At 45.7% G+C, this 25,530-nt stretch overlaps 1 protein-coding gene across 2 annotated transcripts; it reads left to right on the top strand.

Annotated features, from left to right (window-relative positions):
• The first annotated feature begins 1,473 nt into the window (after positions 1-1,473).
• On the top strand, positions 1,474-23,766 carry tfap4 (transcription factor AP-4 (activating enhancer binding protein 4)). 2 transcript variants are annotated; one of them, XM_038820530.1, is made up of 7 exons: positions 1,474-1,840; positions 9,471-9,636; positions 10,336-10,434; positions 15,123-15,293; positions 16,502-16,645; positions 16,861-17,028; positions 23,018-23,766. In XM_038820530.1, the coding sequence occupies exons 1-7, from the start codon at positions 1,572-1,574 to the stop codon at positions 23,192-23,194; spliced, it is 1,194 nt and encodes a 397-aa protein (XP_038676458.1). In that variant the 5' UTR covers positions 1,474-1,571; the 3' UTR covers positions 23,195-23,766. The 2 variants fall into 2 exon arrangements, with proteins under 2 accessions (XP_038676458.1, XP_038676459.1); XM_038820531.1 differs by lacking the exon at positions 16,502-16,645 and having other exon boundaries at positions 1,475-1,840.
• The last annotated feature ends 1,764 nt before the right edge of the window (positions 23,767-25,530 follow it).

Genomic DNA, 25,530 nt, shown 5'->3' on the forward strand with positions numbered 1-25,530 from the left:
TTAATTGATCATGTTTTCTTGGCAGCTACTGATTCACTCAATCTCACTCTCTCCACAACCTTTAATGTCCTGTCTCTTCCTCTGGAACTAGTACCCTTTCTCACCCTAATGTTCCCTAGGTACAGCCCTCATAAATGGCTTGCACCCCTTTTTCGCATTTACCTGCTGCCCCTTGGTGACATTATACAAAATCATGGGTGTCAAGTTTCAATAGGTACGCTGACCATATCCAGATAGCCTCTTGACCCCCTCCTTTGTTTTAAAATTGTGACTGCCTGTCCGACATCCAAAACAGGAAGAGCAAAAATTCCCCCTAATTAAATATTGGGAAGACAGAAATCATTGTATTTGGTTCCCATCATAAACTTCGATCTCGAGCACCAACTCTTTCTGAAGCTGGACTGTTCGCAACTTTTGTGTTACTCCACGACGAGCTTCCTACATTTGCACCAACACTCAGACTGCCAAAATCTTTGGAATTGCCTCCTGTCAGACACTCCTTTGAGGAGTTTCCTCTGATCATAATTTTGGCCATTTGGCCTAATATCATGGCTCGGTGTCAAATGTTATATAACATTCCTGTAAAGCACCGTGGGATATTAAAGGCACTATATAAATGCAACTGGCTGCTCTAACAAAGATGTCCAATCCCATCAGAAAGTTGCCATCGCTCATTTAAATCGCGGTGATTTCTATCAGGTCACTCCCACATATGCAGTTGGTGGGGATGGATGGGAGAAGTATCTGGTCAATGTGCCCCATTGCCTGAACAAGGGGAGTACTCCTGTGATCTTGAAAGCTGCCAAAAAAAAATCCCAATTGACTTCCGACTGTGAAATGCTTGGGTGACAGGAAACAATGGAATGGAACTTCTGAGCACCAGAATTGGCGGCAGACTATTGTGTACTTAAATACCTTGAACAATTTTTCTTCGTGGTGGGTGGGCAGTGTCACGCTACCCAATGCGGGGACAACAAAGTCCCACCCCTTTCAGAGAAAAACAAACATTGTTTTCTGCTATGCTACATTAGAATGGGGCCCAAAAATAAAGCAGATGGCATTTTAACATTGAGATCCTCCAGCTTGTTGCACTTCACGGAAATCCCCAGCAGTCCCTTCCTCTCTTATTACGATCGGCGCCTTCTCTTAAGTACTTTTTTCCCCCCAAAAGGCTGCGGTATTTAAAACCGAAAGCCGAATGTTGCTTTAAATATGCAAAAGGCTGTGTCTCTTTAAAGCAGAGTCGGAGTAAGTGGGCGGATGGGGTTGTATTTGCGCCTCTGTGTTCTCAGCTGCTCCAATGTCACAGAAGCTGTTGCTTTTCCTCTCAGCTTTTGCCAGCCCGTCAGCTGATGAGCCGCTTCACCCCACACACACACACACGTAGTGGCGTATGCAGAAACATCCCCCTTTCTAATTGATCATTGTCCATTTCCCTTTCCCCCCCATTTTACCCCAAGTGTCCCCTCTTCTCACTTTGTGACGAAGCCCCTTTTTTGAGAAGTGAACCGGCACCTGTCTGCACCCTGTCCGGGAGCTCGGCGAGGACCGGGGAATAGTCCTTTGTTTACATGCAATCCCGGTCCCGGCGGAAGGAGGCGGCGGTGCTGCGAAAGCACCAGCTGTTTCCCGCCATTTACAACCATCTGATAGAGCGATCAGCTGGAAACACACAGAGAACCTGCACTCAGCCAGGCTTTTATTTAACACGATTATTATTTCTGGACAATTCTTTTCTCCAGGTGCAAGACATGGAATATTTCGTGGTGCCGACTCAAAAGGTACCTTCATTCCAGGATTTCAGGAAGAGTGAGAAAGAAGTGATAGGCGGTCTCTGTAGGTGTGTACTTTTCTCTCCCCATTTATAAATATGGATATAGATATCATTTTTTTATTTTGCTACTAACAAGCAAGGCTCCATCTGCTGTCTGCATGGAGGAGCTTGCAGAGCCCCAGGAGGAGGAGAAAGAGGTGGGGGATGCGGCGTTCTTGCTATTTGCTGAATGATGGGGCTGCAGGAAGGGTTCCACGTGGATTCGGGGTTTGGAACGCGGCGGTTCTAGGGCAACGTTCCAAAGCGGAATGGATACATTCGGAGGTTCCAAACACACCCACGTGGGAAGCGCTGCAGCCACGCTGCCCGAGTTAGGTAAAGGGGGGCGGGGGGAAGTTGGTGCGCCCACTTCCCGGACACCTATCACTCTCCCTCTCTTTCCTCCTCCTCTCAATGGGAGTCCAAACAATCCACCTTCCCCTCCTCCTCGCCCCAGGGGCGCACGTGGATCCAGTGGTCACTTTCCGGGTGTAATGTGTGGACGGTCGGGTCAATTAAAAAAAAAAAAATATCGAAAAGATTTGCCCTGCCGGCTCTTCAGGGGTGATTTCAGCTCCTCCTTCTCTTCCCCCACACCTCCTGGAGCTGGGGTTGGGGCCGTGCAGCGCTTCGGGCCTGCCTGTTCCTCCGCAGCCCAGCTGGAGGTAGCAGGCGTATAGCATCATGGGAGCTGTAGTCCATCATTGCCGCACGGACCTCTGGGAGTTGTAGGTTTACGCTGCAGAAAGCATCCTTATGCCCCCACACATCCAACTCAATCTGACCTGTCCATTCAAGGACTATGTAAAGGATTGCAAATTATACGAAAATGGAGTCTTTTTTAAAAATAAGCTTGATTATATTGGGACAAAAGCTAAATACTATGGATATTAGAAATCTTAAATAAAAACAGACTATGCTGGAGATCCTGGTTGTTCTGCTGAGCATCCGAGGAGAGAGAAACAGAGTTAGTTTCAGGTCGATGACTTTTCATCAGAACCCGGTCATCGACCTGAAACTGATGATGTCTTGCCAGATGAGCAGTGTGAGGAGCAGAGACCTGTTGGGCTGAAAGTCATTTTCTGTTTTCATTATTGGGGGTTGAATTATATAGAATTTACAGTGCAGAAGGAGGCCATTTGGCCCATCGAGTCTGCGCCGGCCCTTGGATAGAGCTTAAGCTTAACCCCTCCACCCCATAACCCTGTAACTCAGTAACGCCACCCAACCTTTTTGGACACTAAGGGCAATTATCATGGCCAATCCACCTAACCTGCACGTCTTTGGACTGTGTGAGGAAACCCATAAGACACTGGGAGAACATGCAGTCTCCGCACAGACAGTGATCCAGCCAGGAATCGAACCAGGGACTGTGGAGCTGTGAAGCAACTGTGCTAACCACTGTGCTACCATGCCGCCTATACTAAATTATTGGTAAAATTAAATTGCCGCGTATGCTGGAATCCAAAACAAAATCAGAAAATACTGGACAATCTCAACAGGTTTGACAGCATCTGTGGAGAGAGAAGGGAGCTACCGTTTTGAATCTGGATGACTGTCAAAGCTGGAGAGAATTGGAAATGGGGTCAGATTTATACTGTTTGTAGGGGACACAGAACAGGATCGAGGTGGACAGAAAGACAAAAGGAACGTAAATGGGGATGATCAAGGCTAATTGGGATGCTTTATTTCCGGGCTCAATCGACTAGGGACCTGAGTTTGATTCCTGGCTAGGGTCACTGTGTGGAGTCTGCACGTTCTCCCCGTGTCTGCTGGGATTCCTCCGGGTGCCCCGGTTTCCTCTCAAGTCCCGAAAGACGTGCTTGTTAGGTGAATGGACATTCTGAATTCTCCCTCAGTATACCCAAACAGGTGCCAAAGTGTGGTGACTAGGGGCTTTTCACAGTAACTTCATTGCAGTGTTGATGCAAGCCTACTTGTGACACTAATAAAGATTATTATCAAATAGAATAACAGAAATTCACTGAGGGTTTTTAAAAGGTGATGCCCTCCTGGTGGGGGTACTGGCCCGAAAATAACAAAAAAGAATGGAAACTTAACAACATTAAATCATAATGTGAAAAGAGGGATCGATAAAGCAATCCAACCCCTGCGGTACTCACCAGGTGCAGACGGCCTTGAGAATGCCCATGGACACTGCATGCTTCCTCTCCCGGGATACCCGGCCGCGAATAAAGCCGCATAAGATGGGAAGGCAGTCCAGCCGGACAACCCCATTGATCACCCGCTGCCTGAACCTGTTAATAGCGAGCTTTGCCAGGAACAGGTTCATGGGCTCCTCTGCCTTCCCTAGCCCTCTCCGCACCAGGTAGATCAGGAGCACGGCGCTGAAGTGCAAACAAAACTTCAACAACAACATTGTCAAAAAAAAATCAAAGAGTGCGGCCTAGAACATTCAATAGACATGAGGCACAGACTCTTCAGGACATCAAAAATGGCAAGGAAAGGGGCGACATGTGGCGTAGTGGTCAGCACTGGAACTGCAGCGCTGAGGACCCGGGTTAGAATCCTGGGCCTGGGTCACTGTCCGTGTGAAGTTTGCACATTCTCCATATGTCTGCGTGGGTTTTACCCCCACAACCCAAAGATGTGCAGGTTAGGTGGATTGGCCACGCTAAATTGCCCCTTAATTGGTATAAATAAATAATTGGCTACTCTAAATTTTTTTAAATGGCATGGTGGCTAAGAGGGATGCTGGTCGTGGCACATTAATAAATCAGAATGTGTTAATGGCAGAACAAAAGTAAACAGTGTGTCAAAGGACAACTAGGAACATTGAACAGATGGCCCAAGTGGGGAGGGGGAACAATGGTGAGGGGAAAACGGATAGATGGAAAAAATGAAAATGAATTGACAGAAATAAAAATAGGGTGAAGGTGAAGGAGCGAGTTCACAGTTTGAAGTTGTTGAACTCAATGTTAAGTCCGGAAGGCTGTAACGTACCTAATCGGAAGATGGGGTGCTGTTCCTCCAGTTTGTGCTGGGCTTCACTGGAATGTTGCAGCAGGCTAAGGACAGACATGTGGACATGAGAGCAGGACGGTGAGTTGAAATAGCAAATGACAGGAAGATCTGTCATGCTTGTGGATGGAAGGTATTTGGCAGGTATAAAAGCAGTCACCTAGTCTGTATTTAGTCTCTCCAATGTAGAGTAGACCACATTGGGAGCAGCAAATGTAATAATAGACCAGATTAAAGGAGGTGCACATGAAGCGCTGCCTACATGAAAGTGTTCAGGCCCTGGATTACTGATGTCATCTTGTCTGGGGACTAATGTTTACACTTGGTCTCACACCTGATTACCCTGAATCTACAACCGAACAACAGGCTATTTCGCTCAACTGTTCACTGCTATTTGATACAATCCTCCTCCACCCACTTTACCTCTTTCTCCCCTGACTGTTTGGACTGTCTTCTTCTCCCTCATATATGCATTAAGCCCCCCTTAAATGCACAAAGGTTATCAAGTTCACACCGTAACACAAAAATGAGCTATATTTAAGACTTGGGTGTACTAACCCTCGGGTTGTTCTATGGTGATAGTGTGGAGGAAGCTTTACTCCGTATTTAGTCTATGCTATACCTGCCTCAGGAGTGTTTGGAGGGACAGTTTGGAGGGAGCTACTCTGGTGAAATATGTTCACTGAACCCTTGAGTATGGCCTCATAGAAGTTTTTTATGTAGAATGTTTTTCTCTAGTATATATTTTCATTCTGTATATTAATGGTGACCCTCTGTTCTGTTCCTTGCTGATATGTTTTTATAGTACTTAGCAGCACCCACACATTGTTTGCTGCATATCATAGAATGATTATAGCACAGAAGGAGGCCATTTAGTCTATTGTGTTTGTGGCAGCTCTCACTGAGAGAACTACTCGGGCAGTACCAGTGCCCAGCATTTTCTCTGTACATTTTATTTTTTAAGATAATTATCCAATTCTCTTTTGAAAGCTACGATTGAATCTGCCTCCATTAGACTCTCAGGCAGTGTGTTCCAAATCCTAGCCACTTGCTGTGTAAATAAGTTTTCCTCAGTTTGCTAACTACCTCAAATTGCTGTCCTCTGGTTCTCCATCCTTCCATCACTGGGAACAGTTAAAAAAAAAATATATCCTTATCGTGGGATGTGTGTCGCTGGCTAGGCCAGCATTTTTTGCCCACCTCTAATTGCCCTAGAGAAGGTGGTGCTGAGTCACTTGCTTAAACCATTGCACCCACAACTGCTGTTAGGAAGTGAGTTCCCAGGGATTGACCCAGTGACAGTGAAGAAATAGTGATTTAGTTCCATATCAGGGTGGTGTGTGGATTGGTGGAAAACTTACAGGTGCTGTTCCCATGTATCTGCTGCTGTTATCCTTATGGTGCTGAGGGTCATGGGTTTGGAAGGTGCTGTTGAAGGAGTTGCTGCATCTTGTAGATCAGTGCTTCTCAAAGTGTGGTACGCGTACCGGTGCCGGTACACGAGCCATCGTCTGCCGGTACGTGGAGTGTTTCCAGAAAAGAAAGAGACAGTAATCCTGGATTGGCTTGTTTCGCTCACCGGTCCCTGGCACACTGAAAAAAAAACTGCCGGTCCGCCACATCAGATAGTTTGAGAAGCACTGTTGTAGATGATACACACTGTTACCACTGTGCATTGGTGATGTAAGGAGTAAATGTGGTGGATGGGGTTTCAGTCAAGCGGGGTGCTTTGTCATGGATGGTGTTGAGCTTTTTGGGTGTTGTTGGAACCGCATTCATTAGGCGAATGGAGAGTATTCCTTCGCACTCCTGGCTTGTGCCTTGCAGATGGCGGACAGGCTTTGGGGAAGTTACCTGTTGCAGAATGTCTAAACTCAGATTTGCTCTTGCAGCCACAGTATTGAAATGGCTAGTCCAGTTCAGTTTTCGGTCAATGGTAATCTTTAGGGTGTTGATAACGGGGATTCAGTGATGGTAATGTCAGGGGAAGGTGGTTAGATTCTCTCTTGTTGGAGATGGTCATTGCCTGGCACTTGTGTAAATTGAATCCCAAGCCTGAATGTTATCCAGGTCTTGCTGTATAAGGTCAGGGGCTGCTTCAGTATCTGAGTAGTTGCGAATGGTGTTGAATGCTGTGCAATTATCAGTGAGCATTCCAACTTCTGACCTTATGATGAAGGGAAAGTAATTGATGAATCAGCTAATGATGATTGCACCTAGGACACTACCCCGAGAAACTCCTGCAGTGATATCCTGGGACAGAGATGATTGACCTCCAATAACCACAGCTATCTTCCTAGGTGTGACTCCAACTCAAAGTTTTCCCTGATTCCTATTGACTTCAGTTTTGCTGGGGATCCTTGATGCCACACTCTGTCAAATGCTGCCCTGATGTCGAGGGCTGTCACTTACTTCACCAGTTTCTTCCTTTCCACTCTGTCTGAAACCGTATGATTTTAAATGCCCCTATTAAATCTGTAAATACTCCTCTTTTATTAAAAAAAACACAGCCCCAGCTTTTCTAATCTATCCTTGTAACTGAAGGGGATATCATATCATAGTGGCAATGTTTACTGAGTGAGTGTTGTGCGCTCTGCCCAAAATCAGGCCTTTGGCTCATTGTCTGCCGATGCTTCATCCTGAACTATTTTCTTCACAGATTTAGTCACTCCCTTCCATTCTCAGGGGCAGAGCGAGGAGGAGTCCCCAAGTTTATCTCAGCTGGATCAGGAATCAAACTGCATTGTTGATGTTGTTCTGAACCACACAGTAGCTATCTAGCCAATTGAGCTAACCTGCTGGTAATAATTCAGGGACCCGGACCAATACTCCACCAGAGCAGTTGGCGGCATTTGAATTTAATTAATAAATCTGGAATAAAATATTAATCGCATTAATAATCATGAGACTACTGGATTGTTGTAAAAACCCATCTGATTCACTAATACTCTTTAGGGGAGGAAATCTGCTATCCCTATACAATCTGGCCTACATGTGATTACAGTCCCACAGCATGTGGTTGACTCTCATTCCCAGGACCATTCTAGTAAAACTTTTCTGCACCTGCCCCGATGCTTTCACATCCTTCCTAAAGTGGTGCTGGAATTGGACACAATGAGGCTGAATCAGTGATATATAAAGGTTCATCATAGCTTGCTTGCCTTTGTACTCTTTGGCTGGAATTTCCTGGCTGTTCACGTTGGGGGGATTTTCTGGACCTGTTGATGACGTACCCCCACTGCGGGTTTCCTGGCTGCATGGGGTACGTTCAACAGGAAACCTTGTTGACAACAGCGGGACGAGAAGACTAATGGCGGGCTGCCTCTGCAAAACATGTGGTGGGTTGTGTGGAAAATCCTGACCTCTAATTATAAAGCCCAGAAACCCCAATGTCCCATTAACTGCTTTCTCAACCTTGTCCCACCATCTTCAATGATTTATGCACAAATGCCCCAGGTCCCTCTGTTGCTGCATGCCCTTTAGAATTGTACCCTTCAAGTTAAAATCTCTCTCTTCAAACTTCCTATCAAAATGTATCACTTCACACTGCTCTGCATTAAATTTAATCTGTCGCATGTTCGCCCATTTTAGCAGCCTGTCTATGTTTTCTTGAAGTCTACGACTATTCTCCTCACAGTTCACAATATAGTTGTACCATCTGTAAATTTTGAAATTGGGCCCTGCCCACTCCAGTTTAGGTCATTTAATATAGATCAAGAAAAGCAGTGATCCTAATATTGACTATATACCTTTCTCCAGTCTGTAACACAACCATTTACCACTGATCTTTGTTTCCTGTCACTCAGTCGACTTCATATCCACGCACTGAAAAGGCTAAGGAAACTGACTGGAGTGAGAGAGTGTTTAATAATTATTGAGTTAGGAAGTTTGGTAATTGAAAACTACTTGTTAATTTGTGACTGGAATTCTGAAGCAGGCAGCATGAACAATTTTACTTTTTTAACATTCCTTTTGCATGATAAAAGTCAATTTAATATCATTGAAATTTTGCATCTGCATGCACATCCTGTCGACAGTTTCCTTTTGTAAATTCCTGTTTTATGTTTCTAGTAGAAAAATGTAGAATGTGTCTCATTGTAACTGCAGTCTCTTGTGCTACAACACAATTGACTGGAAGTAGTAATTACAACCTGACTGGTGTTCATATAGGCAACTTTCATTATCAGTGTAGATATAGAAAATAATGGCGATGCTAAAATGTTAATCTAATCTAACTATCCAAAACCTATGGATCTTACTCTCCAGTATGGTTCTATTTTGATTACTGGATCTGTATTGCTTTTACAGGCATTTGTGTGGGAGAATGAGAGAGACAAGAAGAGGGAACCTGTGTTAGTTGCTGCAGAGGTTCAGATCAGCAGGCTCTGATGCAGCAGATTGTGTCACTCAAATTGGACTCTGTGTTGTGGAGGGGGAGGACTGGTCACAGACCAGTGACTCCTGCCAGAAGCTGTTGAGTATATGGAGACCAGATGAAAGTGGGATTGGGCATGACCATGATGCCTATGTAGTCAAATAGCCCCCAATAAAATGTCTTTACATATGAATATTGGTCATTCCGGTGATGTGCTGCAAGATAAATTGTTAGAAAGTGAATTGTGGGGATAAAGAGTTGTGGGGATAAAGTTATGATTGTCTTGATATTTTTTTCCAGCTTGGCTAATATCCCACTGACCCAGGAGTCTCAGAGAGACCAAGAGAGGAGGATACGGAGAGAAATTGCCAACAGCAATGAGAGGCGCCGAATGCAAAGCATCAATGCTGGGTTTCAATCCCTGAAAACACTGATACCACACACTGATGGCGAGAAACTCAGCAAGGTCAGGCGCCAACTGGTCCACCTCCATATGCACAGTTTCCAACAGGGGTGCTCAGAATCAGAGAGGGGGTTACAACACTTGGAATTGAGGGGGTGGGGCCAGGGGCTTGTTTTAAGTGTATTCTCCTTTGCCATGTCACATTTTACTGGACAATTTTACTGGCTACACAGCGCCAGGGTCCCAGGTTCGATTCCCCGCTGGGTCACTGTCTGTGCGGAGTCTGCACGTTCTCCCCGTGTCTGCGGGCGTTTCCTCCGGGTGCTCCGGTTTTCTCCCACAGTCCAAAGACGTGCAGGTTAGGTGGATTGGCCATGCTAAATTGCCCTTAATGTCCAAAAAGGTTAGGAGGGCTTATTGGGTTACAGGGATAGGGTGGAAGTGAGGGCTTAATGTGGGTCGGTGCAGACTCGATGGGCTGAATGGCCTCTTTCTGCACTCTATGTTCTATGTAATTAGTGGGTTTCAGCAGTGAGGGATTACATGAGTCTAATTGGGTGATGGAGGAAAGTCTAACAGTGCTACTAATGATAAAGGCCTGCTGTAACTGTTTAACAAATGCATAATTGGAGAAAGTCCCAATCATCAACTTCCCATATGATGCATTTTTATCCAATTGAAGGAGACCATTTGGTTTCAGTGATGAAGTACCACCCTGACTGGAGGCCCAATTCATACTCCTGTTATTTCTCTTCCCCACAGGCAGCCATTTTGCAGCAAACGGCAGAATATATCTTTTCACTTGAACAAGAGAAAACCCGACTACTTCAACAGAACTCACAGTTGAAGCGCTTCATTCAGGTGGGCATGCTGCCTGGAATTGGTGGGGCAGGGCATGGTGTGGGTGATGGCTGGTGGCAGTGTTCCTGGGATGTTATTGGGCATGGCAGACTGAATATATACAGTGTTTAGGTCAATGTGGGGTGTTAGGTGAGGGTCTTGTAGATCATGATGCTGGTAGTGGGCTGCACACTGCATTTTTCAAAGAAGCCCTTCATGGAAGACATATGCTCCCTGTGAACAGGTGGTGGACAGAGGATATCAGCTGGAAAGGAGGGGGTAATACAATCAATCCATTGCCATTTTCAAGACACAAGTATGCCCCAACAGTATGGGACCCCATTGAGTACAGACCCAGAGTCCTCATTAGCTCGACAACATAAGACAAGCCCTTTTATTCCCTGTATCGTTCTTGCGAGCCTCCTCTGGACACCATTCAAGGCCAACAGATCCTTCCTTCGATACGGGCCCAAAACTGCTCACAATATTCCAATTGGGGTCTGACCAGAGCCTGATACAGCCTCAGCTGTTCATCCCTGCTCTTGTATTCTAGCCCTCTCAAAACGAATGCTAACATTGCATTTGCCTTCCCAACTGCCAAATGAACCTGCATCTTAACCTTAAGAGAATCCTGAACTAGGACTCCTAAGTCCCTGTGTGCTTCAGATTCCCCAAACCTTTCCTCATTTAGAAAATAGTCTATGCCTCTTCTTCCTACCAATGTGCATAACCTACACTTTTCCACATTGTATTTCATCTGCCACTTCTTTGCCCACTCTCCTAGCCTGTCCAAGTCCTTTTGCAGCCTCCCTGCTTCCTCAACAGTACCTGACCCTCTGCATATCTTTGTATCATCTGCAAATTTAGCAATAATGCCCTCAGTTCCTTCTTCCAGATTGTTAATGGTACATAGATACATAGGAGATAGGAGGAGGCCTTTTGGCCCTTCGGGCCTGCTCCGCCATGCATCACGATCATGGCTGATCTTCCAACTCAATAGCCTAACCCTGCTTTCTTCCCATAGCCTTTGATCCCATTTTCCACAAGTGCTATATCTAGCCGCCTCTTGAATAGTTGTGCTCCTAACACTGACCCCTGGGGAACACCACTAGTCACTGGCTGCTATCCTGAAAAAGACCCATTCATCCCCACTCTCTGCCTTCTGCCAGTCCTCTATCCATGCCAGTATCTTGCCTTTAACACCATGGGCTCTTATCTTATTTAGCAGCCTCCTGTACAGCACCTTGTCAAAGGCCTTCTGGAAATCCAAAAGACTAGATCCACTGGCTCTCCTTTGTCTAACTTCCCCATTACCTCTTCAAAGAATTCTTCTTTTTAAATAAATTTACTGCACCCAATTAATTTTTTCCAATTAAGTGGCAATTTAGCGTGGCCAATCCACCTAGCCTGCACATCTGTGGGTTGTGGGGGCGATACTGTGTCATCTGATTCCAGCTTCTCCCTCTCAAACGGCAGGGTGAATTTGATCATATGGTCACTGCCTAAGGGTTCCTTCACCTTAAGTTCTCTAATCCATTCTGCCTTATCTGTTCATAGGTTGTGGCCATCGCTGGATGGGCATTTATTGCCCTTTCCTGAAGGCATTTAAGAGTCAACCACATTAATAATAAACGGTGGCGCAAGTGGTTAGCACAGTTGCCTCGCGGCACCAAGGTCCCAAGGCTCTGGGTCACTGTCCGTGTGGAGTTTGCACATTCTCCCCGTGTCTGCGTGGGTTTCGCTCCCACAACCCAAAAGATGTGCAGGGTAGGTGGATTGGCCACGCTAAATTGCCCCTTAATTGGAAAAATGAATTGGATACTCTAAATTTATATATAAAAAATAATAATAATCTTTATTGGTGTCACAAGTAGGCTTACATTAACACTGCAATGAAGTTACTGTGAAAATCCCCTAGTTGCCACACTCCGGTGCCTATACACAGGGAGAATTCAGAATGTCCAATTCACCTAACAAGTACATCTTTTGGAGCATTGGTGTGGGTCTGGAGTCACATGTAGGCCAGACCAGGTAAGGATGACAGAGTTCCCTCCCTAGAGGCCAGACCAGGTAAGGATGACAGAATTCCCTCCCTAGAGGCCAGACCAGGTAAGGATGACAGAGTTCCCTCCCTAGAGGACATTGGTGAACCCCAGATGGGTTTTTACGACAATCGACAAAGGTTTCATGGTCACCTTTAGACTTTTAATTCCAGATATTTACTGAATTCAAATTTCACCATCTGCCATGGCTGGATTCAAACCCGGGTCCCCAGAGCATGACTCTCAGTCTCTGGATTCCTGGTCCAGCGACAAGAGCATGATGCCATCGCCTCCCCTCATTACATAACACCAAATCCAGAATTGCTGGTCCCTGAGTGGGCTCAACTGCAAGCTTTTCCGAAAAACCATCTCGTAGACGTTCCACAAATTCCTTCTCTTGGGATTCACTACCAAGCTGATTTTCCCAGTCCGCTTGCATATTGAAATCCCCCATGATTATTGTAATATGCCTTTCTTGTACGCCTTTTCTACCTCCTGATTTATTTTCTGTCCCACACCCTGGCTACTGCGAGGGGTCCAGTACATAACAGGGTCTTTTTCCCTTTGCGATTCCTCAACTCTACCCACACAGATTCTACGCCTTCGACCCTATATGCTATTGATTAATTTCTTCCTATAATAATAATAATCTTTCAGTGTCACAAGTAGGCTTACGTTAACCCTGCAATAAAGTTACTGTGAAAATCCCCGGAATCCACACTCCGGCGCCTGTTTGGGTACACTGAGGGAGAATTCAGAATGTCCAATTCACCTAACAGCACGTCTTTCTGGACTCGTGGGAGGAAACTGGAGCATCCGGAGGAAACCACGCAGACAAGGGGAGAAGTGCAGACTCCACACAGACAATGACCCAAGCTGGGAATCGAACCTATGACCCTGGAGCTGTGAAGCAACAGTGCTAGCCACTGTGCTAGCGTGCTGTCCACCTGCTAACAAGGCAACCCGCCCCCTCTGCCTGCCCTTTCGATCGGACGCGGACGTGTATCCTTGAATATTTAGATCCCAGCCCTAATCCCCTTGCACCCACTTCTCTGTGATTCATTATTTAGTTTAAAGCCCTATCTCAGCCTCAGTTATGCGATTTGCCAGGACTCTGGTCCCAGCATGATTCAGGTGAAGACTGTCTCATCGGAACAGCTCCCGCCTTCCCCAGTACTGGTGGCAATGTTCCATGAATTCAAACCCATTTCTCCCACACCAACCTTTGAGCCGTGCATTTATCGCTTAAATCTTATCGATCTTGTGGCTCACTCGGGTTGTAATCCGGAGGTTATTACCTTTTTGGTTTTACTTTTTAATTTAGTCCCAAGATGGTCATGTTCCTTCAGCAGAACCATTCTCCTTGTCTAACCTATGTTGTTGGTACCTTTGTGGACCATGACAGCTGGTTTTTACCCTCCCACTCTGCAGCCCAAGATGAGATATCCTGAACCAGAGCACCAGGTAGGCAACACAACCTTCGGTTCTCTCGATCCTGGTCACAGAGGACAGTGTCTATATACCCTAACTATAACTATTAGGATCTTGCCTAATAGCCTCCGCCAAAGGCACTACAATCCTCGATTACTGTTACGATTCTTTTCTCTCCCGCCACTTGGCTGGCTCCCTCTATCACGGTGCTATGGTCAGTTTCTCTCCCGCCACTTGGCTGGCTCCCTCTATCACGGTGCTGTGGTCAGTTTCTCTCCCGCCACTTGGCTGGCTCCCTCTATCACGGTGCTGTGGTCAGTTTCTCTCCCGCCACTTGGCTGGCTCCCTCTATCACGGTGCTGTGGTCAGTTTACTCACTGTCCCCACTCTCATTCACACAGGGAGCAAGAATCTCAAACCTGTTGGACAGGGTAAGGACTGAGGCTCCTGCAATCCTACCTCCTGGATACCACTACCTACCTCGCTCATAGTCAGACCCTTCTGTCCCTGACCACTGACCGAATTTAAGGTAGTTAACCTAAGGGGTGTGGCTGCCTCTTGAACACAGCGTCCAGGTAACTCTTCCCCCTTTCTGATGTGTCACAGCATCCAAAGCTCAGACTCCAGCTCATCAACTCTGAGCCAAACAAAGTTCCTCAAGCAACCAACACTTGCTACAGATGTGTTCACTAGGAACCACAATGGGGTCCACCAGCTCCCACATTATGCAGGTAAAACACATTGCCTGGTCCTGCATCTCTATTTTATTTTATTTGTTTTTCATTTTTTTAGTCTTTCTAATCTGTAAAATATTTCTCTTTTTACTTTTTAATCTGAAGGCAACTTGGAATAGGTATTTAAAATTAGCAGTTACTAACCAGCCAATGAACTTACCATTTTCCTACGATGTCACTCCTGGATTGTTTTTCCGCCTGCTGCCTAGGGATGTCACTGGCAACTCCCACTCCTTTTAAATCTCAGTTCCCCCACTTCCCTAAACTCCCATTCTTACCTTAACTCCCAGCACTCACAGCAAACTGGCACTCCCCGAGTGAGAATCATGGCCAGATAATAGGTTTTAGTTATGTTGATTGAGGAATAAATATCGACTAAGCCGCAGGGGAGAATTCCCCTAATGTCTCACCGAAAAGACAGTACATTCGATAGTACAGCGCTCCCACTGTGATTACACTTGGATTAGCTATCATTGCTTTTTAACAGAGCTTTGCCTTCCAGGAGTACAGTGGTTCCTCCCCTAAGCGGAGACGTGCAGAGGATAAGGATGAAGGGATTGGCTCTCCTGATGTCTGGGAAGATGAGAAGCTGGAAGACCTGAAGCGGGAAATGATTGAATTGCGACATCAGTTGGACAAGGAGCGTTCGGTCAGGATGATGCTGGAGGAACAGGTTGGTGGCATTTGTTTTGATGCTCATTCACAGATGAAGGGAGCACCGTGTGCAGTACGAAGGCATGCACACAAGAAGGCCCAGATTTAATCTTGGGCCGAGACAGTTGATCACATTTATCTTTAGCACCCTGGATTAGGGAGAAATGGAAACATGATCTCTGTGCTTGATCACTATCTGGGGAGCTACTCTGGCATGTTAGTGTGTGGATGTTGGGTGGGAAGTTTAGTTGCGATGCCACCACTTGGAAGCTTCTTCCAAGCCTCTCACCACACTGACTTGGAAATATATCGTCGTTCCCTCACTGTCGCTTGGTCAAAATCCAGGAACTCACTTCCAAACAGCACTGTAGGTGCGTATCTACACCTCCAGGACTGCAGTGATTCAAGAAGGCAGCTCGCTATCACCTTAAGGGCAATTGGGGAATAGCAATGAATGCTGGCCTAGCAAATGATGCTCACATCTGGTGAATGAATAGCTCTTTTATTCCATTCATTCATGATGATGGGTAGCGGTGGCAGGACTTGTTGCTGATGAGAAGATGCTGAAAAACTGTCTTCTTTAATATAACTGAGTGACTTACTGAGCCATTTCAGAGGGCAGTTAAGAGTCAACCTCATTGATGTGGGTCTGGAATCACTTGTCGGCCATAGGAATTAGGAGCAGAAGTAGGCAATTCAGCCCTTTGAGCTTTCTCCGCCATTCAATCCGAGCATGGCTGATAAGATGACAGATTTCCTCCCCCAAAAGGGGGAGGAAATCAGATGGGTTTTTACAATTGGTAGTTTCATTGCCACCACTACTGATACTAGCTTTGTGTTCCAGATTAATTTAATTAATTGAATATATATTCTCCAGTTGCCTGGTGTCACCAGATCATTAGACTGGCATCTGGATGACTAGTCCAGCCACATAATTACTATATTACTGTACTAAATGACACACAGCCACTGACTGGACACACATTTGTCACTTGAGCAAAGTATGGTAGAGCAGCTTTGCTTATGGAGCTATGTTAGGAGTGGTGTAAGGGAGGGGTGTGGAGGGGCAGTCGTGCAGTAGGAGCTTCCTGCCAGACGTCCAGCATCACATGTGATGCAGGAGCCCAATGGATAGGAGGCCAAGCTTTTTCCAGAGCCTATTTTAATTTAATCTCTGGAAAGCTCTCCACTGTCCCTCAGAGACTGATGAGGTGCATCTGTTGTCAGGTTCGCTCGCTGGACGCCCACATGTACCCTGAAAAACTAAAGGCCATTGCGCAACAAGTACAGCTGCAGCAACGGCACCAGGAGCAGCCCAAGATCCTACTGCAGGAGGAGCAGCACGAGCCCGAGTCCCAACTTATGGCACAGGTCAGCACTTGCCTCTCTGGTGCTCAAACTGCATGCTCAGTAACACCAATTCATTATCACATAAGGGTAATGCCTCTCAGAGTCATAACACAATGGACTCTCTATTAATGCTGCCTAATTGTGAGCCTTCAGCCGCTGTCAACTGTGGGCAAGTGAGCAACACCGGTTAACTTGTTGTAATGACTTCTTTTTGCCCCTCTCTGGTTATCTTTTAGGTCCTGCCAGCTCACGTCTTCCCAGCGTCAACCCACCATCCCACTGTCATAGTGCAGACTCCACCCCCACCAGCTTCACACCAAGTCACCGTGGTGACGATGGGACCATCCTCAGTCATCAATAGCCCCTCCACTACATCAAGACAGAATCTGGACACCATTGTGCAGGTAAGACTGCTGTCCTGATGGCTCCCCTAGGTTTCCAGTGGCCCCCTCGGTTTTAGGAACAGGAAGAGGTCATTCACCCCATTAGGCCTGTTCTACTGTTCAGTTAGATCATGGACGATCTGTAGCTTAACACCATTTAACCACCTCTGATCCATATCTTTATATCCAACAAAATCAATCTTGGTCTTGAAATCTCCAATTGACTTTTAACATTCACAATTATTTGGAGGAGAGAGACAGTTTCAGGTTTCCAGTACTCTCTGAAAATGTCTTTCCTGATTTCACTCCTAAATGACCTGGCTCTAATGTTAAGATTCTTACCCTTGTTCTGGCTCCCACTACTGGAGGAAAAAGCTTTTCCTTTAATTACCTTAACTTACCCATTATAATTTTAAACACTTTAATAAGATCACCCTCTCAACGTTCAAAACTCAAGGGATTACAAGTCAGGTTTATGCAATATGTCCTGTAACCCTCCAAGCTTCGGTGTCATTCTGGCAGATTTGCAATCCACCCCCTTCAAGACTAACATATCTCGCCTTAAACATCAAGAACTCTCCCTCTAGATTCTACTTCTGTCCATGGGCCCCAGTCTACCAATTCAGCAGCAATTCAATCGCTGGCTTTGAAAGCAGACCAAGGCAGGCCAGCAGCACGGTTCAATTCCCGTCCCAGCCTCCCCGAACAGGCGCCAGACTGTGGTGACTAGGGGCTTTTCACAGTAACTTCATTTGAAGCCTATTTGTGACAATAAGCGATTTTCATTTCATTTCATTTCAATTCTTGGTGCCAACGCTGCTCACAGAAAAAGCCCAAATTCTGCAAAGCCGAGCAGATCAGTTTAACTGCGTCCTCATTTGGCCTTCATCCATCAATGAAGAAACAATCGAAAAGCTGCCATAGGTTGTCATCACCTTCCCTCCTGATGACCCTCCCACACTGTTCGAAAGAACAATTGTAACCAAACTTCTGTGCAATGGCAAAGCTCCAGGAGCTGATGCTATCTCACTGAGGTCTAGAAGGTGGGGAGGCAAAAGGCCCACTGAACTCTTTCAATCTACGTGGGAGCAAGGAACCATCCCAGTAGAATACAAAGATTACCTCTGTGTCAACCTGTACAAGCAGAAGAGAACTTGCCAATCTTGTGAGAACCTTAGAAGAATCTCACTTCTCTCCAAAAGCTTTGCCAGAATCCTTCTAAATGACTTCGTGCAACATCTCAACCAGCATCTGCTGTCAGAAAATCAGTAAGGTTTCAGAAAAGGTCGAGGAATCACTGATATGGTGTTTACAGTGAGACAGATCCAGGAGAATTGCCAAGATCAGAACATGGACCTCTACACCATATTTAACCAAGACCTTTGACACAGTCAGCTATGAGGGACTTTTGGAATTTTATGGAGAAATTCGGCTCCCCTGGGAAATTCATCATGGTGCAACAGTTCAATGATGGCATACTCGTGTGTAGCCTGGATGATGGTGAATTTTCTGACCCATTGTCAGTCACTAATAGAATTAAACAGAGCTGTGTGCTAGAACTCACCCCCATCAGTATATTTTTCTCCACCGTGCTGGCTGATCCCTCCCATGATGCTAATCCTGGCATCAATATCAGATATCACACTGGACTGCTGCTCAATCTGAGATAATTTCAGGCAAAGACCAAGGTCTTTAAGGACATACTTTGCGATTTTCTGTTTGCCAATGACTGCGCATTAGTTGCTGGTTCAGAGCGGGAATTGTTCTCCAGTGCATGCATGTCGTCTTATGATCAGAATGAAGAAAACCTGACGTAATGTATCAGCAAGCCCTATCTCAAGCCCAAAGATTAGGTTCAGCAGTGAATAAGTTCACTTATTTCAGCAGCACACTGTCTCGGGATGTCTATTTTGATGAGAGACATCCAAGAATTGCCAAAACATATGTAGCCGTTGGCAGATTTTGAACATCAGTCTGGGAATGAAGAGGAGTAAATCTGCCTATCAAACAATTTCTCTGTTCTATGCATGTACTAATGTCATTCCAAGAAGTTCAATTACCTTCAGTTGAGCTGCCTTCGAAGCTTCTAAAGATCAGATGGCAGGACAAAATATCAAACATTGAGGTGGTTACCCAAGCTGGTATCCTAAGCAGCCACACTTTGACAGTCACAACTGACTTGGGCTGGTTATGTAGCCTTATTTACCAAAGTGAATCTTCAATGGATAGCTTGAGTCTGGGGTGTGCTCTCAAGACAGTCAAAGAAGCACTACAAAGACATACTGAAGGCTTCATTTAGGAGTTTTGATAGTCCTTGGAGAAGTTTGCCAAGGATCGTTGCACTTGGTGCAAATTGGTGTGGCCTTCTTCGAAAGCAAGTACAAATCAAAGGTAGAGAGAAATGCAAGGTCAGAAAATGCTGAGCCAGCCACTTGTCTAAAATTCAATCGGCTGCAGTATTCTGTCCTATTTTCAGCAGAATTTTTCGGGCGCAGATCAGCCTTAACAGCCATCGAACAAAAACCGCAGATGATGAACATGGTCATCTTTGCCTCAAAGGGCAAACAATAAGACATTCCTCTTCAGGAGTGGTGCACAGAACTGAATACAGTCACTCCACTCTAAACAAGACCGTACGACTAAAGCATCAATTCCTACCCTTGTATTTCAGTTTCCTTGAGATAAAAGCCAAGATTGCATTAGCCATTTTGGCTAATTTGTGTACCTGTGGACTGGCGTTTGGTGATTGTCTACTTGCACACCTTTCCTCTCCCAGTTTCTTGTCTCACCATTAAGAAATATTTTGACTTTTTCACAGATCTAAATTGAATGACCTCACACTTACCCCTCATTGACCTGCATTATGCGATAGTTTAGCCACTCATTTACTCTGTCTGTTCCCCTTTTGTAACATCTGCTCCCACTTACACAAGTTCCCATGTCACCTAACTTTGTGTAGAGAGGGAACGAACACTGGCCGGCTTTCTCTTCTCCAGTCCAGGAATATGACACCGTTATAGTTCCATTGGCTCAAAATTGCGAACTCTGGATTAGGAATGGAGATTTCTGTGAATAACCATTACAAATAGAAAAATTTACCAACTTTGCCTCCCATTTCCACCCTCCTCTCGTCATCACATGGTCCATGCCTGACACTTACTTTCTCCATTTCTGGGGATAAGCCAACAACCAACATTCATTATAAGCTCACTGACTCCCACAGCTACCTTGACTACACTCCGTGACGACCTGTTTTCTATAAGGACTCTTCCATTCTCCTAGTTTCTCCATTTCTGTTACATCTATTCTGATGATACAATCTCCCACACCAGCCCTTCCGATATTTCTTCCTTTTTCCTTAATTGAGGATTTCCCCACCTCTCCCACCCAGCTGTAGTTTAAAAAAAAAATAAAACATTTAGGGTACCCAATTCATTTTTTCCAATTAAGGGGCAATTTAGCATGGCCAATCGACCTAGCCTGCACATCTTTTGGGTTGTGGGGGCAAAACCCACACAGACACGGGGAGAATGTGTAAACTCCACACGGACAGTGACCCAGAGCCGGGATCGAACCTGGGACCTCGGTGCCGTGAGGCAGCAGAACTAACTACTGCGCCACCGTGCTGCCTTAACCCCGCTGTAGTTGACAGGGTCCTTGACTATTTCCCAGGCTTCTGTTCTCTCCCCTGCCCCTCCCTCCCAGAATTACAACAGGCTTCCTCGTCATCATCTTGTACATGTCCAGCATCCAGACTCAACGGATCATTTTCTGCCACCTTCAGGAACAGCATCACCACCAAACACACCTTCGCCTCCCCTTTCAATATTCCCAAGGGTCTGCTTCTTAGTCACTCCCTTCCCCATGTGTGCGGAGTTGGATGCAACACCTGCCTTTTTACTTTCTCCCCATTCTACAAGGTCCCAAACAGTCCTTCAGGTAAAACAGCAATATATACTTTCAATTTACTGTATTTGCTGTTCACACTGCAATCAGCTCTACACTGGGGAGATCAAATGCAGATTGGGTGACGGCTTTGCGGTCCACAAGAATGACTGCAAGCTGCCCGTGGCTTGCCATTTATCCCCACTGTGCTCCTACACTGACCTCTCTGCCCTGGGCCGCTTGCAGTGTTCCATTAAAGCTCAATGCAAGCTTGAGGAACACACCTCATCTTTTATCTAGGTACTTTACAGCCTTCTGGACTCAACATTTTGAGTTCAATAATTTCAAATCATCACCCCTGTCTCTATTTTGTTTCCGTTTTCTTTCCTGGTTTTAATTTTTCTATTTTTTTCTTCAAATGCTAGTTCATCATTCTGCCGTTCGCATCTCCTCCATTCATAGAATTTACAGAGCAGAAGGAGGCCATTTGGCCCATCGTGTCTGCACCGGCTCTTAGAAAGAGCACCCTACCCAAGGTCCAGACCTCCACCCTATCGCCATAACCCAGTAACCCCACCCAACACTAAGGGCAATTTTGGACACTAAGGGCAATTTATCATGGCCAATCCACCTAACCTGCATACCTTTGGACTGTGGGAGGAAACTGGAGCACCCGGAAAAAACCCACGCACACACGGGGACAATGTGCAGACTCCGCACAGACAGTGACCCAAGCCGGGAATCAAACCTGGGACCCTGGAGCTGTGAAGCAATTGTGCTAGCCACAATGCTACCGTGCTGCAATGCATCACACAATGCATCTTGTGTTTCTTTACTTGTCCCATTATTACTCACTTTAGTCCTGCAGCATCAATCCAGCATACATGGGTGGTGCCAACTAATCAAAAATGTTGGTTAACAGAGAGTATTTACCAATGGAATACGTCACAATACTTGCACCACAAACTAACACACAAGAACTCTGGAAGTAAAGGATAGTAGTCTTTTTATTTTTAATCTTCAACGGTATATAAAAACATACTGTGAAATATAAAATACAGTATACAACTATGCAAAATTGCCTCTAGTTGGTACAGTGATTTGTATTAGGAGAACATGAGAAATTCTGGTTGGTAGAGTGCTGGATACTACTTTACTATACACCTTTAAATTGTCCCAGTTTCGATGAAAGGTCTTGGAATCATAGAATTTACAGTTCAGAAGGAGGCCATTCGGCCCATCGGGTCTGCACTGGCCCTTGGAAGAAGCACCCTACCTAAGCCCACACCTCCACCCTATCCCAGTAACCCCACCTAAACTTTTTGGACACTAAGGACAATTTATCATGGCCAATCCACCTAACCTGCAATTCTTTGGACTGTGGGAGGAAATTGGAGCAGCCGGAGGAAACCCACGCAGGCACGAGGAGAACTTGCAGACTCCACAGACAGTCACCCAAGCCGGGAATCGAACCTGGGACCCTCGAGCTGTGAAACAACTGTGCTAACCACCGTGCCTCTCTTCAATTTGAATTTTCTTTTTAACATTTAGAGGTGCCCAATTCATTTTTCCCAATTGAGGGGCAATTTAGCGTGGCTAATCCACCCACCCTGCACATCTTTGGGTTGTGGGGGCAAAACCCACGCAAACTCTTTGGGTTGTGGGGTAAAACCCACGCAGTACACAGGGAGAATGTGCAAACTCCACACGGACAGTGACCCAAAGTCTGGATCGAACCTGGGTCCTCGGCGCCATGCTGCCTATTTCAACTTGAAATGTTAACAATGTTTCTCTCTCACTTATGCTGCCTGACCTACTGATTATTTCCAGCATTTTCTGATTTTATCACAAGTAGAGGTTCTTGTCTGAATGTTGACCTCCCTAGCCCAGGGTACTGATGCCAACTGTGCCACCTGAAGTAAGACTGGTTAACTTGGTATAGCCTCAATTTGACACTTGCTAGTAATTTCCCAATAGGCCAAATAGGGGGGCTTTACTAAGATTTCTTTCTATACTGTATCAAGCAATCATCCTGTTTTCTCCACCACCGCCCCCCCCCCCCCCCCCCCCCCCCCCCAAAATGGGTTGACTACCACTTAAGTTTTTTTTTAAATTTAAATTACAGGCGATCCAGCACATTGAAGGAACACAAGAAAAGCAGGAAGAGGAGCAGCGACGAGTAGTTATTGTCCAGCCTCCCCGTGTTTGGTCAGGCACCGAATCAGACAGGGAGAGGAGTGAGGCGACGGAAATTATGGTGCCAGGCGAGGAGAAGGAGCCCTCGGAGAGAATTCTTCCATGACACTACAGATGCGCCAGGCCGGGATTGATTCAAACATCGTTCCCAATGTTCTTTTTCAAGAAAGCAAAGAAAAGGTTGAGGTCTCTTTTCGACCGTCTCAATACTGTAAACAGTCTCAGCCTGGAAGGAGAGAGGCTATTAAAAATCTGGACCATACCAGAAGGGATTGCAAAATCCTTTCTTGCGCTCATGACTACCTTGGAATTTGTAGCTGAAGTGTTGCTGAAGGACATTTTAGCATTCTTTTATTTTTTTACGTTTTGGGGAGGGGTGGGAGTTTCAAGCACTTACCAATTTGTTCAGTCCAGTGGGGCACTTCCTCCCAGTGTGAACTGTGGACCCCACTTCTGTAATTGCCGCCCCCCCTTGTACTGATGTAGGTGATTTTTTTTAAGCAATGTTCTTTCGTGTAGTTAGTTTGTTAGTTCCTTCCATTTCTCCCCGTATCCGCGTTTTAAGTTGAGATGAGGTTTGTGTTCATGGAAAAACTATTATATTTTGTTAAGAAAGTGGGAAAAAAGGCATCTGCCTTGCAAAGAAAGAAATAAAGTTTGTACTTTGTTTTTTTTAAACAATTCGTTTTTTTGTGTGTGCATGTGTTTTCCTGTGGCTAGGTGTTAACTGTATGTGTGCAGAAAAACATCAGATTAATATTGATCAGCAGACCACTCATTCAGGACAATAGAATAGTTTTGACTTTTTGAATTAGTGTAAATTAGGAAAATAATCCATTTTTAAATATGTGATCACAAGGGATTCTGTTTTCCTGAATTATTGCTCTCTTGCCAGAAGTTGCATCCACGTGGACAGGATTGAGGTCTGGGTGTGATTTTAAAAAGCCTCCTCACACTCATTGGCAGGAATAGCGGGTGTCCAAATACAAGGGCAACTGCCCTTTATACCCAGCGTAAAGACAAAAATCTGCATTAATATAGTGCTTTTAATGTGGTACTATGTTGAATAATAATAATCTTTATTGTCACAAGTAGGCTTACACTGCAATGAAGTTACTGTGAAAAGCCCCGAGTCACAGCGTTCCAGCACCTGTTCGGGTACACAAAGGGAAAATTCAGAATGTCCAAATTACCTAACAGCATGTCCTTCGGGAATTGTGGGAGGAAACCGGAGCACCCGGGAAGACGGGGAGAACGTGCAGACTCCGCACAGACAGTGACCCAGCCGGGAATCGAACCTGGGACCCTGGAGCTGTGAAGCCACAGTGCTAACCACTATGTTACCGTGCTGCCCCTGATGCTTACCATGAGTATTAACAGATAAAATTTTACACTGAGGCACATAAGGAGCTATTAAGGCAAGTGAGCAAGATGTAGGTTTTGTAAGGGAGGGGGAAGGGAATAGAGAGCTCTAACAAGGGAATCTCAGAACGTTGAGCCTCGTCAGCTGAAGTCATGGGCATGAATGATGGAAATTGGGAATTCATAAGAGCCCGCAACTGGAAGAAAGCAGAAATAGAACATAGAACAGTACAGCACAGAACAGGCCCTTCGGCCCTCAATGTTGTGCCGAGCAATGATCACCCTACTCAAACCTGCGTATCCACCCTATACCCGTAACCCAACACCCCCCCCCTAACCTTACTTTTTAGGACACTACGGGCAATTTAGCATGGCCAATCCACCTAACCCACACATCTTTGGACTGTGGGAGGAAACCGGAGCACCCGGAGGAAACCCACGCACACACTGGGAGGACGTGCAGACTCCGCACAGACAGTGACCCAGCCGGGAATCGAACCTGGGACCCTGGAGCTGTGAAGCATTTATGCTAACCACCATGCTACCGTGCTGCCCGAATCTTGGAGGGTTGTACAGTTGGAGGAGTTCACAAAGATTGGGATGAATGAGACCAATTGAACATGTGAATACAAATTTTAAATTTGAGGTGTAGTTGTGTTGAGAGCTGAGTTGTGAAGAGAAAAGAAAATCCAAAGAAATCTGAAGAACCGAGTAATGCATGGAATTAAAAAATATAGCCCTTTTGTCAGTCAACAGAATCGCACGGCCTCCTTTTGTGTGGGGGGCAGGGAAGGCAACAGGTCACATGGCTCCTTTCCATGCTTGTGGCAATATGTGATTGGTCTGATGGCACCGAGAGGGCTAGATTTTAAAAATGGCAAACCTGTGTCATGGGTATGATGAATAATGACATCCGCTGCTATTTATGTGGCGCTAATCCCCTCCAGCACTGTTCTCTGCAAATACATCTGCCATTTCCAGCAGCAGCAGCAGGTGTCCCTGTTCGATGGAAATCCAGTCCCTTCCTTGCATGTCAGCAACAGCAGAGGAAGATTAATCCCCTGAGGCTGTACAAGAATG

The sequence above is a fragment of the Scyliorhinus canicula genome, chromosome 15 (assembly GCF_902713615.1).
Source record: "Scyliorhinus canicula chromosome 15, sScyCan1.1, whole genome shotgun sequence".
In the NCBI taxonomy this organism is placed as follows: domain Eukaryota; kingdom Metazoa; phylum Chordata; class Chondrichthyes; order Carcharhiniformes; family Scyliorhinidae; genus Scyliorhinus; species Scyliorhinus canicula.

What these genes read in the sequence shown, in the direction of transcription:
- tfap4 (XM_038820530.1), top strand. Translation starts at nt 1,572, where the DNA reads ATGCAATCCCGGTCCCGGCGGAAGGAGGCGGCGGTGCTGCGAAAGCAC. An exon ending in AGTCCCAACTTATGGCACAG is followed by an intron (nt 16,646 to 16,860) that starts GTCAGCACTTGC and finishes GTTATCTTTTAG; the next exon opens with GTCCTGCCAGCTCACGTCTT. An exon ending in ATCTGGACACCATTGTGCAG is followed by an intron (nt 17,029 to 23,017) that starts GTAAGACTGCTG and finishes TTTAAATTACAG; the next exon opens with GCGATCCAGCACATTGAAGG.